The 18257-nt window shown below is 35.6% G+C and overlaps 1 protein-coding gene across 1 annotated transcript in view; it reads right to left on the bottom strand.

Moving 5' to 3' along the window:
• Lrp1b (LDL receptor related protein 1B) overlaps window positions 1–18257 on the bottom strand; it is a 1533520-nt gene that overhangs the window by 88714 nt on the left and 1426549 nt on the right. The window contains exons 77-78 of the mRNA XM_028754677.1: window positions 4011–4234; window positions 2496–2602 (exon numbers count right to left, since the gene is read on the bottom strand). Coding sequence (XP_028610510.1) covers window positions 2496–2602; window positions 4011–4234 — 331 coding nt within the window. The remainder of the gene's footprint in view (window positions 1–2495; window positions 2603–4010; window positions 4235–18257) is intronic.

Below are 18257 nucleotides of genomic sequence, written 5' to 3'. Positions count from 1 at the left end.
CTGTCTTAGTTAGGGTTTTGCCGCTATGAACAGACACCATGACCTAAGCACCATGACCTAAGCAACTCTTATAAGAACAACATTTAATTGGGGCTGGCTTACAAGTTGTGAGGTTCAGTCCATTACCATCAAGATGTGGACATGGCAGCATTCAGGCAGGCATGGTGCAGGAGGAGCTAGTAACCCTATATCTCCATCTGAAGGCTGCTATCAGAAGACTGACTTCCAGGCTGGTAGGATGAGGGCCTTAAAGCACATGTCCACAGTGACACACCTACTCCAACAAGGCCACTCCTCCTAATAGTGCTAATCCCTGGGCCAAGCACATACAAACTATCACACCATGCTACAGTCCACAGATGCAGAGAAGCTAAGTAACAAGGAGGGCTCAAGGAGGGAAGCATGAATTCTACTCTGCCATTGCCTGGAAGACCAGGAACTAGACTCAAAAACCAGTAAACTATCATAGAACCAAAATTAACTGGAAAAAGTCAATGAAATGATTCCTATATGATACTCTGCTATACTCATAGATCGGTGCCTAACTCAACTGTCATCAGAGAGGATTCACCCAGCAACTTATGTAAAGAGATGTGGAAACCTATAGCCACTCTTTAGGCAGAGCTTGGGGAGTCCTGAAAAAAATGTGGAAGGCCTGAAGGAGCCAGTGGTGTCAAGGGCACCACAAGAGAATTCACAGAATCAACTAGTCTGGGCTCTTAGGGACTCACAGAGAGTGAAATGACAGCCATGGAACCTGCATGGAATTGAATTAGACTCTCTGTTTATAAGTAACAGTTGTATAGCTTGTTGAAGGACTCCTAATAGTGGAAGCAGGGACTGTCTCTACATCTTTTAGCTCTTCCAATCTTAATAGGAGAGGGAGACTAGTCTTACTGCAACTTGATGTGTTATGGCTGGTTGATATCCATGGGAGGCCTGGCCTTTTCTGAAGATAACGGAAAAGAGAAATGATGTTGATGGACTGGGAACAGAGGAAAGGGGAAACTGTGGCTAAGATGTATAAATAAACGAACAAAAAAAAACCCCCTCTCCTCCCATAATTTGCTTTTGATCAGAATATTTTATCATAGCAATACAAAGCAAATCAGGTAGTACTCTTAGAGGTTGTGAAAATGTGGGAACTTGGGAGCAGAACTTTCAAGGTTACACCTGGTCCTTGGTCATTTGTTTCTCTCTGCTTGTCTCTTCCATTGGGTGAGCAGTATCAGGAGAACACTGCTAACACCATGCTATTATCCTTTACTTCAGACTAATGCAATGCTTTTCATTAGCAAGTTTTAAAACCCTAAGCCAAAATAACCTTCTTTGTGTCAGTCATAGTGAATAAAGTCTAACATAGTTGGCTGCTTCTATGGAGGTGATTTCTTAACCAACAAATTATATCATCAACTTCTGTAGAATCATAATGAAATAGTATCCCAAATAGTTATCCATCCTATAATGCTTTTCTTTTCTATTAAGTCATTATAAGTGTGTTAAATTATTTAACTATGCGCAATAATTTCTACTATGGCATAAGTTTTACAATAGCTGGCATTTGCTTCATGAGTGTAGAAAGTTTTTCTTCCATTCCAAAAGCACATGGTACTTTAATGAAAGACATATAATGATAGATTGAAGCCCTCAACCTTCTCAATTCCATAAAGAATAAAACAGTAGGGTTAAATATAAATCACAAAATAAATTCAAAGTCAATGAAATGTAACTCCCAAATTTATTTTTAAGTACAAAAGTTAACCAAGCATAAATCAAAATCAAAATAAATCATGCACATGAACCATTATTCTGTTCTTTTAACTGGAATACACTGAGTAGCATGAGTGGAACATAATGTTTGGATTTCTACAGTGTGTAAACACATTATTATTCAAACCTCAAAGTTTGATATGGCACAGTAGAAAAGATAGAGCAAAGTATTAGAACATGCATTGGGCATTCAGATAAAGCAGCTTGAGGGAACCAGCAGGAAATGTAGAAAGGAGATGGTGCTCAGAGAGCAGCGTTAGGAGTCTTAGATAACATTAGGGAAGAAGAATGGCATACCAATAAAAAGAACTAATTGTAATGGACAAGCACTATGAAACCTGGCCTTTACAGACAGAAATTACATTTGCCAGCACCTTTCATTTCATTTCAATTGACATCTTTCATAAATATTACCATATATCTCAGTAACTTAAACATATGTCTGGATTGCTGGGGTCTGTCAAAATTATATTCATGTAAGAACTTAATAACAACTTTGACGGCTTTCAAATAATGTTCTCTGATGTAGCTATCAGCACCTTAGTAACCTGACTTTTGGGTTGGCATACTAGAATATAAAATGTTAATGTTAATAACATCATACTTCACATTATTTTGTCTTCTTGTAATATGATTCTTTCATAAATAAAACTTGAAAGAATACTGTTAATACTAATATGGTTAGCATCTTGCTTCATATATAATATATGCTGAATATGTCATACCTGTGGGTCTTTGTAAGTTTTTTTGTACTAAAATCCTCCTGAGAGTGCCATCCATGGCAGCCTCTTCTATATGGGAGTGATCCCCAATTACAGTCCAGTACATCATCCTAAAGAGAATAGGTCAAGGATATTAGTTTGGAGATGGTGCTGTAAAAACTGTCTCCTTCATTTACCAGTATCTCCTCAAATCACATGTGTCAGAATAACCCAGTCCCCTCATTAAGCAGATTTCTGACCCAACGTGAAAACTATACAATGTTGAACTTCAACACAGAGTATTGCAAATCAATATTATAAATAAAATGCTACTTAAATGTAAATTTTGAGATACAATATTTAACAATGTACACCATAGCTTATTATTTGTTATATAATTTTTAGCTCTGAAAACTCATTTAAAAACTAAAGAGAATACTATTTCTATTACTTGCAAGTATCATTTTTTTATATAGTGACATTATTCACTTGAGATTTTCGGATAGTGATAGATTATCCAACTACTTATAGATGACTTCACTAATAAGTGGACAAAAAGGTAAAATGAAAAATTAAAAGACAACTGATATGAAATTGCAAGGGGCACATGGTGAGGAGGGGGGTCCAAAAGGAGTCAGAATGGGGGGTGGGGTATCAAAATGATCAAAATAATTTGTGTATATGTATAAACTCCTGAGACGAGGTAGAGGGGAGCTGAGAGCAGTGGAGGGAAGCAAACCTTTTTGTGATGTATTATGTGAGAAACAAATCTATTTTCAAGAAAATAATGTAAAGTTAAAGTCATTGGAATGGAACTTTCCCAAAAAACACAACAGAGTACTATTTTCTTTTCCTTTTATTTTTCACATATGAAAGTCTAGGCTAGCATCAACTCCTTACATAGCTGAAGCTGTCTTTGAGCTCTAGAACATTCAACATCTACTGTCCAAATGCTAATCTCCCAGGCAGTGCTCAATAACTGAAAAGTAAATGATTTTCTCATTTAGTGGACACGATATTCTACAATTCTAATAATTGGAATTTTTATATTTAAGACTTTCATTTAAAATTTCTTCTTTTCAACACTGAATGGAAGATTTTAATCTAATACCAGAAAAGTGATATTTTCAGATTAAGTCATCAAAATGTAAAGAGACTTAAGTTTGATTATGGCTTCATATTTTGTTATTCTTAATCTCTAAGTACTCCTTTTAAAATATTTAATGTTTCATATTCAACTGTGGTTTAAAAGTAGTAGTCATGTGATTACCACTGTTTCCACTATTTGTAATCAATGCACATAAACACACTGAGACAAGAAAAGAGATTCTTATACATCTACTAAGTGCATAATATAGGAAACACTTATTAAAATATTTGTTGTCCACATCTTAAAAAGAAAACAGTTCTGAGAGAGCAGTACATGGATTTTCAGGCCTCAGGAATCTGTTTCACCTTGAACAAAAGTACAGAACACAATCTATAAATATCGATATTCATATTACATTGAAAAACAAAAACTTCAAGCATTCAACTTACCCTCTTTTAGGATTTACGGCAATAGCATAGGGCTCACCAGCCATATTGGTTAAGAGTCTGGTGCAGTTGGGGCCATTGAGCTGTCCTACATTGATGGAGTACCTCAGGCTCGTCCAGTGAGTAGTATAATAGCTGAACCAGTGCATTCTGGAATGATCAGTCCAATAAACATTTCCTGCAACCCAGTCAACAGCAATGTCTCGAGGCCTTTTAAATTCAGGACACTAGAATAAGAGAAAAGAAACACAATACAGTATTGTCAGGAGAAAATTTGCATCATTTTCTGTATCTACACATTGGAATTTTAGGGTTATTAGGTGATATTCTAGATATTATTACATGATTCTCAAGCATTACAGAGTCAATATATTCATTAAGGAATAGCAGCATCTTCTATTCTTAAATTCTGCTTAATGTCACACATATAATTTACAGATGTCTTTAAGTGAATCAGTTACCATTGTCTTTATTGATGGATGCATTTTTTTTCATGTTTTTATTGGTTATTTGATTTATTTACATTTCAAATGTTATCCCCCTTTCCAGTTTCCCTTTCACAACCCCTCTATCTTCTCCCCCTACTCCCTGCCTCCAAGAGGGTGCTCCCCCATCTTCTCATCCATTCCAGCCTCAGTGTTCTAGCATTCCTCTATCCTGGGTCATCTAGCCTCCATAGAACCAAAAAGCTCTCCTCACAATGATGATGATGCCTGACAATGCCATCCTCTGCTACATATTCAGCTGGAGCCATGGGTCCCCCCATGTGTACTCTTCAGTTGGTGGTTTAGTCCCTGGGAACTTTGGGGGATTTGGTTGGTTGATACTGTTGTTCTTTCTATACAGCTGCAAACTCCTTCAGCTCCTACAGTCCTTGCCCTAACTTCATTTTATTTTATGGAGATATACTGATTTGCATAGCATTCAGGTATTTGTATAAATTTGCATCATTTACAACTTTAGGTCATTACAATTAACATGGTGAACATTCATATACGTGTTACTTAGAGCATACCCATTCAACTTTAAAATTTTCAGAAATATAATGGTTTAGACCTAAGATTTAAATATATGCAGCTAGAAAATCTTATTCAGGGACTTTGACTAAGACATATTTTCAGAAACGTGAAAGAGTAAAGGGTTTACTCAATTTTTGCAACATAGTGTTGGCTTTAACAGTTGAATAGAAGCAGAATAAACAGAAACATTAACAGGGAAAATATTTCAGTATGTTTTCAGGTAAGTTGAAATATCTGAGAGCTTGACTATTTTAGTTATTTTTTTTTCAGTTATCATGAAACAAAGGTAAAAGCATTTATAGAAAGTGTGAGCAAAATATCCATCTGAAGCCTTTAGTTAAGTTTACCACTTTGAATGTAATTAATATAATAATTAAATCGACATCATCAAGTTTATTTTGCATAACCAGAAGAAGAAGGGATCCACAGGGGTATCATACCAAGAAGAGAAACAATTATTTCAGGTGATTACCATTCAGACCTGCACATAGTCAAAAAATGTTACTTTAACAGATCATTCTCTTTTGGTCATGAACAAAAGAAAGTAGTTATCTTAAATGTATACACACACACACACACACACACACAAACACACAGAAGTTCTGGGAACAATTATTACAAGGTACTGTCTACTGCTGACCAGTAATTCCTAAGAGAAAGAAAGTTGTATTCAATAAATCATGGATCCCAGAAGCAATTTCTCCCTTGTGGTATCATGTATTCAGCATGAGTAAAAAACTGTATTTGTTTAGATTATCAGAATATAAAAGCAAATACATCACTAAGTGGCATACACATTACATGTCAGTGTAAATCATAATTTTAATAACAGGAAAACCTGGGTGTTCAATTGCTGTTCTACACTGTTTTATGTCTGTTACTGAATTATCATGTTGATACACAAGCAGAACAAACCTTTACTATGAAAAAAACACATTGCTGATCCACCTTGATCATAAGAAAATATTTACTATTCATTTTTTCACATTTAAAAATACAAACTCAAATTTTTGTCTTACTAATACAACTACCAAAAGTGTGGAAATTTCATATAACTTTCTGCTGCTTGAAATCAGTCTCTTTGTTTTTACTTCATTATGCTGAAAATGCTGGTTATTCTTTAATTTTACATGTGTAACCTTGAGCCACTCGGATCTATGAAACTCTATCCCTCACATTTAATAGAATATGGATGTCATGTTTAGTCAACTTTTTCAAGGTAAATGTTCTGACAACTGAACTAAAAGTAAACTCTTTAAATACAAATCAAATTTAGTTTGAATTTATAGTATAATGTACATATCTTGAAAAACGAAAAGGGCTGACATTTATTTTAAGCACAGTGGATCCTGGTAGTGTGACACATATAAATCCATTCTGAGATGTTTGTTCCTATTTTCTTTAAAGTCCTTAATTCTTTCATAAAGTTTCTGACTGATCCTTTGTTTTCTATTTCCTGGGTCCACCTAGATAATTTTCATTTAAGAAAATTCTATGAGACTTATGGATAAAGAATGTCTATGTAACTATTTTAGACTTTCTTATTGTTCGAGGTTTTATGACGGTATCTATGCTTGCAGATTTCTGTGGTTGGTTCTATCTTCTGGTTTCAAGATCACAGAATGGTTCCTGTTAGACCTACTAAAGCTGAATATTGTGTCAAAGATGGCTGTATTCAGTTAATTATAACTGAAATGCTGATAACATCAGTAACAATATTAATTCTTATGGAATGATGGTAGCAAATGAAGCATGTTATTGGAGACAGTGATTCATAGCACTGAGAGTTCACTGATACTTACAACAGATAGAGATTTATTTATAAAAAAGAAGAGGGAAAAAAAGAGGCCATTCTTCATTATGACTCAAGGGCTTTCATAAAAATATTATAATGCAATTATATCATTTCCTTCTTTTTAAAAATTTCTACACCCTTCCATATATCACTTTTTGCTGTCTTTAAAATTCATGGTCTTTTCACTTATTATTGGCATATGCATATATAATTCTGAACACAGAAATGTAACCTATTTCGTCTGAATAACATTAATTATATGTACATTTTCATGGTTGATGGTTTGGTAACAATTGTTCTTCACATCCCTGTATAAGACTATTTCTCTCACTTCCACTATTCCTCAGTTTCTTATAGTTCTTTATGTAGGGTTGGAGTCTCATGGAATCACAAGGATGTTGAATGGTATTCCCCATAGACAAGTGGCTCATACTAAATAGATCTTGACAAACGGAGAAAAAGAGAAAGCTCTTGTTAGAATTTTAACTCTATCTGATAAACAAAAAAAAGTTAGAAAAAAGTGAGTCACAGAGACAGGAAAGAGAATTGCCTAGCATGAATCACTTAACACTAAAAAGACAGAAAGAAAAGCAAAACAAATCAAATCATATGCCATATGAAATAGAACAAAAAGTATATTCATTTGTTCCTTAGGCAAACAAAGAGGTCAAAACCAATGACCCCATAGTGACATGTCCCTTCTGAGAAAGTTTAAGCAAGTGACAATTTTGACAAAGTTTTTGTTAATATTATTGCACAATGTGGAAGACATGTGTTGACTTCAGAAAACTCAAATGGTCTTTATTCTGCCAAGATTTCTAAATACACAGATAAGTTAGGGGCCTATTAAAATTTCAATCAAATGAATGAATGAATTAAACCTTACAGAAAAACTAACAGCTTAACTATAACAAAATTGGAAGTTATTATTTTAATTTTAAATCCTCTGTACTATTCTTACTATTGTGTATTATTTGTTACAATTCTAGCTGCAGTACTAAAGATATTTTACTGAACATATTTGATTTAAAATAGAAACTGAAAAACTTATCAAAGATGAATTCAATTACTGAACCTCTGGAAACCATGTTTTGTTTTTAAAAATGTTATATTTAAATATTTTAAGAAAATCTATTGATCTAGTCTGTAAAGACACCTCATGTTAGCCTACCTGTACCACATTCAAGCTGTATGCCTTTCCTTAGGCATTCATTGCATTCTCAGGTTTAGTATGAGACAAACACATATTTAAAAAAGATGTAAGACAACTAACATCAGACACAGAACTACAAAAAGAACTCTACGATCCCAGGTCTCATCACAAAATTGTAAATAATTTTAATAGCAATGATAATATATTATCCACATCCACCTCTTGCCAAATTCACCAGTTATGTACAAGTTTTCCTCAAATGAGAATTACCTAAATGTGCACCAGGACATATATCTATTGAGTCATAAACTTAGCCAAAGAATTCAAGTAGTTTAATGAGGACACAATGAGCTAAATGAATTTAATGATAACAGTAATAAATGTCTGAATAATTCCCCCAAATCACAACCATATGTGTAAATGAAATGATGAAGGCAATTCAGGACTTGAAAGCTGAATATTGTAAAGAAATAAAAATACTGAAAATAACTCCAAGCTGAAGTGGAGGATGAAGTTTAAAATTTAGTAATTCAATTAGAAAACTCATCAGATAGTCTTATACATCAAATGAATAGAGTATAAAACAAAATATTAGGACTAGAAGATTAAGTAAAGTAATTAAACTACACAAACAAAGATTAACAACAAATTAAACACACATAAACATACACACACACATACAGAGATGGGGAGAACATAAAAGGACTTGAGGATACCATTAAAATAAATATCTTGTAATTGTAATGATAAATAAATGGCAAGAATCTCAGGCCAACAGAGTAAACTATATATTCAATTAGATAATGTAAGAAAATTGCCCAAAATTAAGGAAATACACACCTATACAGAAAAAAGAAGCACACAAAACACCAATCAAGTCAAGTAAAGTAATTTCCCTTAAAACAGCATAGATAAAAATATTAACTACAGAGAAAAAGAAAGAATATTGGAAACTGCAAGAGTGAATAAAACAAGTTACATATAAAGAAAATACACCAGAATAGCAGCTGATTTCTAGTAGAACCTTTGAAAGTGAAAGAGCCTAGAACTACAAAATCTACTAAATCATGGTTGTCAAGGTAGAATTCTATACCCTTCAAAACATTCTGTCATATTTGAGAATACACTCTTTCCCCGTGATATGAACAATTCTAATGTACTCATCATTTGATTCTGTGATTTTCCTCTTCTTTGTCTTTACATTTAGGGGAAAAGTACATCTGTCAAAATCACCTTGGTGGAAATGTCTTGAGTTTTGTTTTCTAAGAAATATAGATGCGCCTTTGGGCTGGGGCAGACACAGAGTTGGTCTGCTCCTGTGGAGATAATGAATCCTGAGTCATCCTAGAGGAGCCACTGCACTCAGAGCAGCCAGTAAGAACTCCAACTCACTTCCTAAGCCCCAGAGATACATCTGGGAGCCAGGGACATTCAGGACACACCAGGTACCCAAACCCCGCCCCTCCCGGAATTCCACTTCCCTTCCGCCTCTGCCTGGGCCTTTGGGCTGGGGCAGACACAGAGTTGGTCTGCTCCTGTCCTGTGGAAATACTGAATCCTGAGCCATCCTAGAGGAGCCACTGCACTCAGAGCAGCAGACACCAAGGTGGTTTGCACTTGGGAGACATTGTATACTGAGCCATCCTAGAGGAACCACTGCACCCAGAGCAGAAGGATTTCCAGATCCAAGAGGTGGCCTGAGTCCCAGGAGATCTTCCACCCAGGAGATTAGGATCATAAGGCCACAGAGACATCTGGACTCTGAGGAGCTCTGCAACAAGCAAGATAACTGGAAATACAGACTCCAGTCTTACACAGTGAGGGCAGGTAACACTAGAGTTAACCAGATGGCGAAAGGCAAGCGCAAGAACATAAGCAACAGAAACCAAAGTTTCTTGGCATCATCAGTACCCAGTTCTACCAATATAGCAAGCCCTGGACACCCCATCACACCAGAAAAGCAGGATTCAGAATTAAAATCACTTCTCATGATGATGATAGAGGATTATAAGAAGGACATAAGTAACTCTCTTAAAGAAAAACAGGAGAGTTCAAGTAAAAAGGTAGAAGCCCTTAAAGAGGAATCACAGAAATCCCTTAAAGAAATGGAAGAAAACACAAAGAAGGAATTAAACAAAAACATTCAGTATCTGAAAATGGAAATAGAAACAATAAAGAAAGCTCAAAAGGAGACAACCATGGAGATAGAAAACCTAAGAAAGAGACCAGGAGTCATAGACGCAAGCATCACCAACCGAATACAAGAGATAGAAGAGATAATCTCAAATGCAGAAGGTACGGTGGAAAATATTGACACAGTTGTCAAAGAAAATGCAAAATGCAAAAAACTCCTAACTCAAAACATCCAGGAAATCCAGGACACAATGAGAAGACCAAACCTAAGGATAATATGTATAGATGAGAATGAAGATTCCCTACTTAAAGGGCCAGTAAATATATTCAACAAAATTATTGAGGAAAACTTCCCTAACCTAAAGAACAAGATGCCCATAAACATACAAGAAGCCTACAGAACACCAAATAGACTAGACCAGAAAAGAAATACCTCCTGTCACATAATAATCAAAACATCAGATGCACAAAACTAAGAAAAAATACTAAAAGCAGTAAGGGAAAAAGGGCAAGTAACATATAAAGGCAACTTATAAGAATTACACCAGACTTCTCACCAGAGACTATAAAAGCCAGAAGAGCCTGGACTGACACCATACCGACCCTAAGAGAACACAATTGCCAGCCCAGATTACTATACCCAACAAAACTCTCAATCACTATAGATGGTGAAACCAAGATATTCCATGACAAAACCAAATTTGCAAAATATCTTCCCACAAACCCAGCACTTCAAAGGATAATTGATGGAAAAAGCCAACAGGAGGGAAACTACAACCTAGAAAAAGCAAGGAAGTAATCTTCCAACATCCCCAAAAGAAGATAACTATACAAACATAATTCTACCTCTAATAACAAAAATAACAGGAAGCCATAATCATTTTTCCTTAATATCTCTTAACATCAATGGTCTCAATTCCCCAATAAAAAGATGCAGACTATGAGACTGGATTCACAAACAAGACCCAGAATTTTGCTGCATACAAGAAACGCACCTCAGTGACCAAGACAGACACTACCTCAGAATAAGAGGGTGGAAAACAAATTTCAAAGCCAATGGTCCCAAGAAACAAGCTGGAGTAGCCATTCTAATATCAAATAAAATCGACTTTCATCCAAAATTAATCAAAAAAGATAAGGAAGGACATTTCATACTCATCAAAGGAAAAATCTACCAAGGTGAACTCTCAATTCTGAACATCTATGTTCTAAATGCAAGGGCACCTACATACATAAAAGAACTTTACTAAAGGTCAAAACACACATTAAACCTCACACAATAATAGTGGGGGATTTCAACACCGCACTCTCAGCAATGGACAGATCATGGAAACAGAAACTAAACCGAGACACTTTGACATTAACAGAAGTTATGAACCAAATGGACTTAACAGACATCTATAGAACATTTCATCCTAAAACAAAAGAATATACCTTTTTCTCAGCACCTCATGGTACCTTCTCCAAAATAGACCATATAATTGGTCACAAAACAGGCCTCTACACATACAGAAAGATTGAAATAATCCCTTGCATCTTATCAGATCACCACAGATTAAGACTGGTCTTTAATAATGACAAAACCAATGGAAAACCCACGTGCACATGGAAATTGAACAACTCTCTACTCAATGATGACTTGCTCAAGGAAGAAATAAAGAAAGAAATTAAAGACTTTATAGAAATCAATGAAAATGAGGACACATCATACCAAAACTTGTGGGACTCCATGAAGGCAGTGCTAAGAGGAAAACTCATAGCTCTAAGTGCCTACAAAAAGAAACTAGAAAGAGCACACACTAACAGCTTGACTGCACAACTAAAAGCTCTTAGAACAAAAAGAAGCAAATAACCCAGGAGGAGTAGAAGGCAGGAAATAATCAAAACCAAATAGAAACAGAAAGAACAATACAAAATATCAATAAAACCAGGAGCTTGTTCTTTGAGAAAATCAACAAGATAGATAAACCCTTAGCCAGATTAACCAGAGGGCACAGAGACAGTATCCAAATTAATTAAATCAGAACTGAAAAGGGAGACATAACAACAGAAACTGAAGAAATTCAAAAAATCATCAGATCCTACTACAAAAGTCTATACTCAACAAAACTGGAAAACCTGGATGAAATTGACAATTTCCTAGACAGATACCACGTACCAAAGTTAAACCAGGAGCAGATAAACCATCTAAATAGTGCCATAACCCCTAAGGAAATAGCAGCAGTCATTAAAAGTCTCCCCACTAAAAAAAGCCCAGGACCAGATGGTTTTAGTGCTGAATTCTATCAGACCTTCAAGGAAGACCTAACACCAATTCTCTTCAAACTATTCCACAAAATAGAATCAGAAGGAACACTACCCAATTCGTTCTATGAAGCTACAATTACACTCACACCCAAACCCCACAAAAACCTGTCAAAGAAATAGAACTTCAGACCAATCTCCCTTATGAACATCGATGCAAAAATACTCAATGAAATTTTAGCAAACCGCATCCAAGAACACATCAAAACAATCATCCATCATGATCAAGTAGGTTTTATCACAGGAATGCAGGGATGGTTCAATATTCTGAAATCCATCAATGTAATCCACTATATAAACAAACTCAAAAAACCCACATGATCATCTCACTAGATGCTGAGAAAGCATTTGACAAAATTCAACATCCCTTCATGATAAAAGTGTTGGAAAGATCAGGAATTCAAGGCCCCTACCTAAACATAGTAAAAGCAATTTACAGCAAACCAGTAGCCAACATCAAGCTAAATGGAGAGAAACTTGAAGCAATCCCACTAAGATCAGGGAGTAGACAAGGCTGCCCAATCTCCCCATACCTATTCAATATAGTACTGTAAGTCCTACCCAGAGCAATTAGAAAACAAAAAGAAGTCAAAGGTATACAAATAGGAAAGGAAGAAGTCAAAATCTCACTATTTGCAGATGATATGATAGTATACTTAAGTGACCCCCAAACTTCCACCAGAAAACTCCTAAACCTGATAAACAACTTCAGCAAAGTGGCTGGTTATAAAATCAACTCAAACAAATCAGTAGCCTTCCTCTACATGAAAGATAAACAGACTTAAAAAGAAATTAGAGAAATGACACCCTTCACAATTGTCGCAAATAATATAAAATACCTTGGTGTGAATCTAAACAAGCAAGTGAAAGTCCTGTATCACAGGAACTTCAAGTCTCTGAAGAAAGAAATCGAAGAAGATCTCAGAAGATGGAAAGATCTCCCATGCTCATGGATGGGCAGGATTAATATAATAAAAATGGCCATCTTGCCAAAAGCAATCTACAGATTCAATGCAATCCCCATTAAAAGCCCAACTCAATTCTTCACAGAGTTAGAAAAGGAAATTCTCAAATTCATTTGGAATAACAAAAAACCCAGGATAGCGAAAACTATTCTCAACAATAAAAGAACTTCGGGCGGAATCACCATCCCTGACCTCAAGCTGTACTACAGAGCAATAGTGATAAAAAATACACGTTATTGGTACAGAGACATGCAGGAAGATCAATGGAATAGAATTGAAGACCCAGAAATGAACCCCCACTCCTGTGGTCACTTGATCTTTGACAAAGGAGCTAAAACCATCCAGTGGAAAAAGGACAGCATTTCCAACAAATGATGCTGGTTCAACTGGAGGACAACATGTAGAAGAATGAAAATTGATCCATTCTTATCTCCTTGTACAAACCTCAAGTCTAAGTGGATAAAGGACCTCCACATAAAACCAGATACACTGAAACTAATAGAAGAAAAGGTGGGGAAGAGCCTCGAATACTTGGGCACAGGGGAAAAGTTTCTGAACAGAACACCAATGGCATATGCTCTAAGATCAAGAATTGACAAATGGGACTTCATAAAATTGCAAAGTTTCTTTAAGGCAAAGGACACTGTCAATAGGACAAAACGACAGCCAACAAATTGGGAAAAGATCTTTACCAATCCTACATCTGATAGAGGGCTAATATGCAATGTATACAAAGAACTCAAGAAATTAGACTCCAGACAACCAAATAACCCTATTAAAAAATGTGGTATAGAGCTTAACAAAGAATTTTCAACGGAGGAAACTCAAATGGCCGAGAAGCACCTAAAGAAATGTTCAGTGTCCTTACTTCGTCAGGGAAATGCAAATCAAAACAACCCTGAGATTCTATCTCACACCAGTCAGAATGGCTAAGACTAAAAACTCAAATGATAGTAGATTCTGGCGAGGGTGTGGAGAAAGAGGAACACTCCTCCATTGTTGGTGGGACTGCAAGATGGTGCAACCAATTTGGAAATCAGTGTGGCTGTTCCTCAGAAAATTGGACATAGCATTACCTGAGGATCCAGCTATACTACTCCTAGGCATATACCCAGAAAATGCTTGAACATATAACAAGGACATATGCTCAGCTATGTTCATAGCAGCCTTATTTATAATAGCCAGGAGCTGGAAAGAACCCAGATGTCCTTCAACTGAGGAATGGATTCAAAAAATGTGGTATATTTACACAATGGAGTATTACTCAGCTATTAAAAACAATGAATTCGAGAGGTTCCTAGGTAAATGGATGGAACTAGAAATTATCATCCTGAGTAAAGTAAGCCAATCACAAAAGAACACACATGGCATTTACTCACTGATTATTGGATATTAGCCCAGAATCTTGAAATGCTCAAGATGCAACTCACAGGCCACATGAAGCTCATAAAGTAGGAAGACCAAGTGGGGGTGATTCAGTCCTTCTAGGAAGGGGTAACAAAATACTCAAGGGAGCAAATATGGAGACAAAGTGAGGGACAGAAACTGAAGGAGGGGCTGTCTGAAGACCATTCCACCTGAGTATCCATCCCATGTGCAGTCACCAAAGGTAGATGCTGATGTGGAAGTCAGGAAGTGCATGCTGATAAGAGCCTGATATGGATGTCTCCTCAGAGGTCTTCAAGAGTCTGACATATTCAGAGGCAGTTGCTCACAACAAGCCATCGAACTCATCATGGGATTCCCAATGGAAGAGTTAGAGTGAAAACCATTGGAGCTGAAAGGGTTTGTGGCCCCATGAGGAGAGCAACAATTCCAACCAACCACAGCTCCCAGGGTCTAAACCACCATCCTGGGAGCACTTAGGGAGGGATCCAGGGCTTCAGCTGAATAAGTAAGAGTGGAGGGCCCTGCTGGGCATAGGTGGAAGAAGAGATCCTTGACCTCATGAAGGCTGGACGCCCCAGGGCATGGGAATTTTGAGGGTGGGGAGGTGGGAGTTGGGGGTAGGTAGGGGTTACATCCACAGAGAAGAAGGAGGAGGGGTGAGGGGATAGGGGGTTCCTGGGTGGGTGGGAGATGGGGTAAGGGGACAACATATGAAATGTAAATAAAACAGCCAATAAAAAAATTAAAAAAAGAAGTATAGATGCCTCAGTCACTATTTTTCAATATATATATATATATATATATATATATATATATATATATGAAAACTTAAAACCCAAAATAGATTATATGCAATCTGAACTAATTGGTGACCAGCTGGCAACTATTAGAAACACACACTTTTCCTTGATATGAAAAAATGTTTCTTTTTACACATATGTATTTCAGAGAATTAACAGGCTCAGATAAGAGTTGACAGACACATATTCTATTGTCTGTCTTTGTGAAGTCACAAATGCTCATTACCTGGAATGGGCTTTAGATGTTGACTGTAAACGTTTTTTCAGATGTACAACTGAGAGTCAGAAATGTTAATTTATCTGAAATTTTCACTAAGTCAAAGTGGTCAGAATAGACTCTTACATATTGATACATAAGGCAATGGTATTACAAAGTAATAGTGAAGCACACAATGTAATTGTTTTCATTAGGATAGCTTTGACTTTTAAAAGACTCTATAGTGCTTGAAATGTAGGTGGAAAGTCATGTAGAGACAACTAGTAAAACCCAAGGCTCAGTAGTCCCCCGCTCTATGATATTGCATTGAGTCAGCTACTAGCTCTTTGGCAGAAAATGTTATCCTACAGTAATCCACAGCTTCCCAGGTGAATGTTGCTAGCTATGTTCTTTCTGAAAGCACTGGAAAAAATAGTCTAGACCATGTAACAAAGTCATCACAGTCATTTCAGTATAAGTTAGGTTTCATATCATGTTTCAGACAAGCCTAATGAAAATCTTTACCACTGATTACAAGCAATTTTCTAATGAAATGACAGAAAGCTGTAGACATGACTGCAAATAAATGTGTAAACTCTATAAATAAAATGTACATACATGTACATCTGCCTGAATAAAAATAAAAGTTTCATTATCAAATACTAAATGTTTTGACATCTAATCTATAAAATTATGCTTATTAACATGGATCATATAAATAAAATAAAATAATCTGTGTTCACAATTATAAAAAAATTAAACATGTAAGTGATTTTTAAAAAACAAACATCAGATCAGATATCAGAACTATAAATCATCTTAGGTACAGCATACAACAAACAGCATTCTGTCTTTCAATTTTAGCAATGCAGTTATATAGTACATCCAATGGGCTTGTTAATATAAAAACTAATATATTTACATGTGAATGATCTGTAATAATTATGCGATATATGTTTAATTTGTTTTTAAACCAATACCTAAGATTAAGTCAGCGAAACTAAAGAACTGATAGAGAACAGGAACAGAATTCAAACCAGGCCAATCAATGCATTTCATGACACCAAGAGCAAGAAATGAGGTCGCAAGCAACCTTCATTTTTATGAGTGATATGAGTGCAGACATCACTTTTACAGCTGCACACACAATGACTATGTGTCATCTTGTGGTCTGACAGAGAAAGGACAGTTCTGCAATATGGAGGACAGAATGATCTGCTAAATGACTCCTCTCTGTACTGGACCCTTTCTGAGTAGAAGTAAAACTTACCTAACACTGTTTATGGTAGGAATATCTGAAGAAAGAACTCAGTTGCACAAAAAATTGTATAAATACTTGTTCTATTCTGAACCTGATTTCATTAGTTAATTTTATTTAAAAATTGTACCTGAAGAGATATCTCAGAAATTATGAATGTGAACAGCTTTTCAGAGCTCAAGTTCTCCTCTGACTACCCATGTTAGATTCCTTACAACTACCAGTAACTCTTAATACCATGAATTTCTGTCTTTCCAACGCAACTGCACTCATGAGGTCTCCCCCACCCCCAACAAAATATATTCATTTAACTGAAAATATAAAGAATACATTGAAAATATAATTAAAATATGCTCAACACAGCATCAACTGGCATTCGTGTAGCTTAAATCTTTATTGTAGTATAAAATTAGAATATGTTCTAAGCTGCATCAGTGATCATTCATGTGGTTTAGATATTTATGATAGATTCTGTTGTAAAAAAAAAAATGAGGAATCTAAATAGGTTCCATAGTCCCTTTCAAGTATTTGAATGAGGTTAGACCTTTCTGTGGTATCATTTGACTTTTGAATTGTATAGAAAACAGACCAGGCTCCTTTAAAGTAAGTAACTGTCCATCTCTCTTTTCCTCCCAGGTTATATTAAAACATAAAGTACGAAATAACTTTAAATGGTGTAATGCAAATAAAGATTGCCAACCACTACAATTAGAAACAAGTAGTCTGCTTTTCCATTCTTACATCTAGCAATGATAATGATCATTCCCTTCCTGTATCAGCTAAATGCTCTCCAAAATGCATTTCTCAAAAGAAAGAAGGAATAATGAAACTCTAGTTGGTTTCTTGTCTCATAAGAAGATTTATTATATTCTTAAAACTGAAACAATTTTCTTCATGTTATGTTACTTTCTAATGGAAAAAGCACACATATTTTCCCATTGGAACATTAAGATGAAAAATGCTTCAGTTCACAATATGTATAAATTTTAAATATAAAATATGATGTGTTCGAAACAGTCAGCTGCTATTCATTTTCATTCCTATGTAGTAATGGTCAATGCATTCAAGCAAAACATAAAGCAGAATTCACAGTAAACATGCTTTGGTGAAAATAGAAATATTTATTTCTATGTGGAATAAATAACTGATTATCTTAATTCTTCAGACACTATGATTTAAAAAAAACAATAAGGATGCTGAGAGAAGGTATGGCCTTCAAATTTTCTGTTATTTACTTA

Source organism: Grammomys surdaster, unplaced genomic scaffold (assembly GCF_004785775.1).
Source record: "Grammomys surdaster isolate TR1022 unplaced genomic scaffold, NIH_TR_1.0 126035, whole genome shotgun sequence".
In the NCBI taxonomy this organism is placed as follows: domain Eukaryota; kingdom Metazoa; phylum Chordata; class Mammalia; order Rodentia; family Muridae; genus Grammomys; species Grammomys surdaster.
The sequence above is the reverse complement of the archived record's forward strand: the minus strand, read 5'-3'. Positions and strand labels throughout refer to the sequence as shown.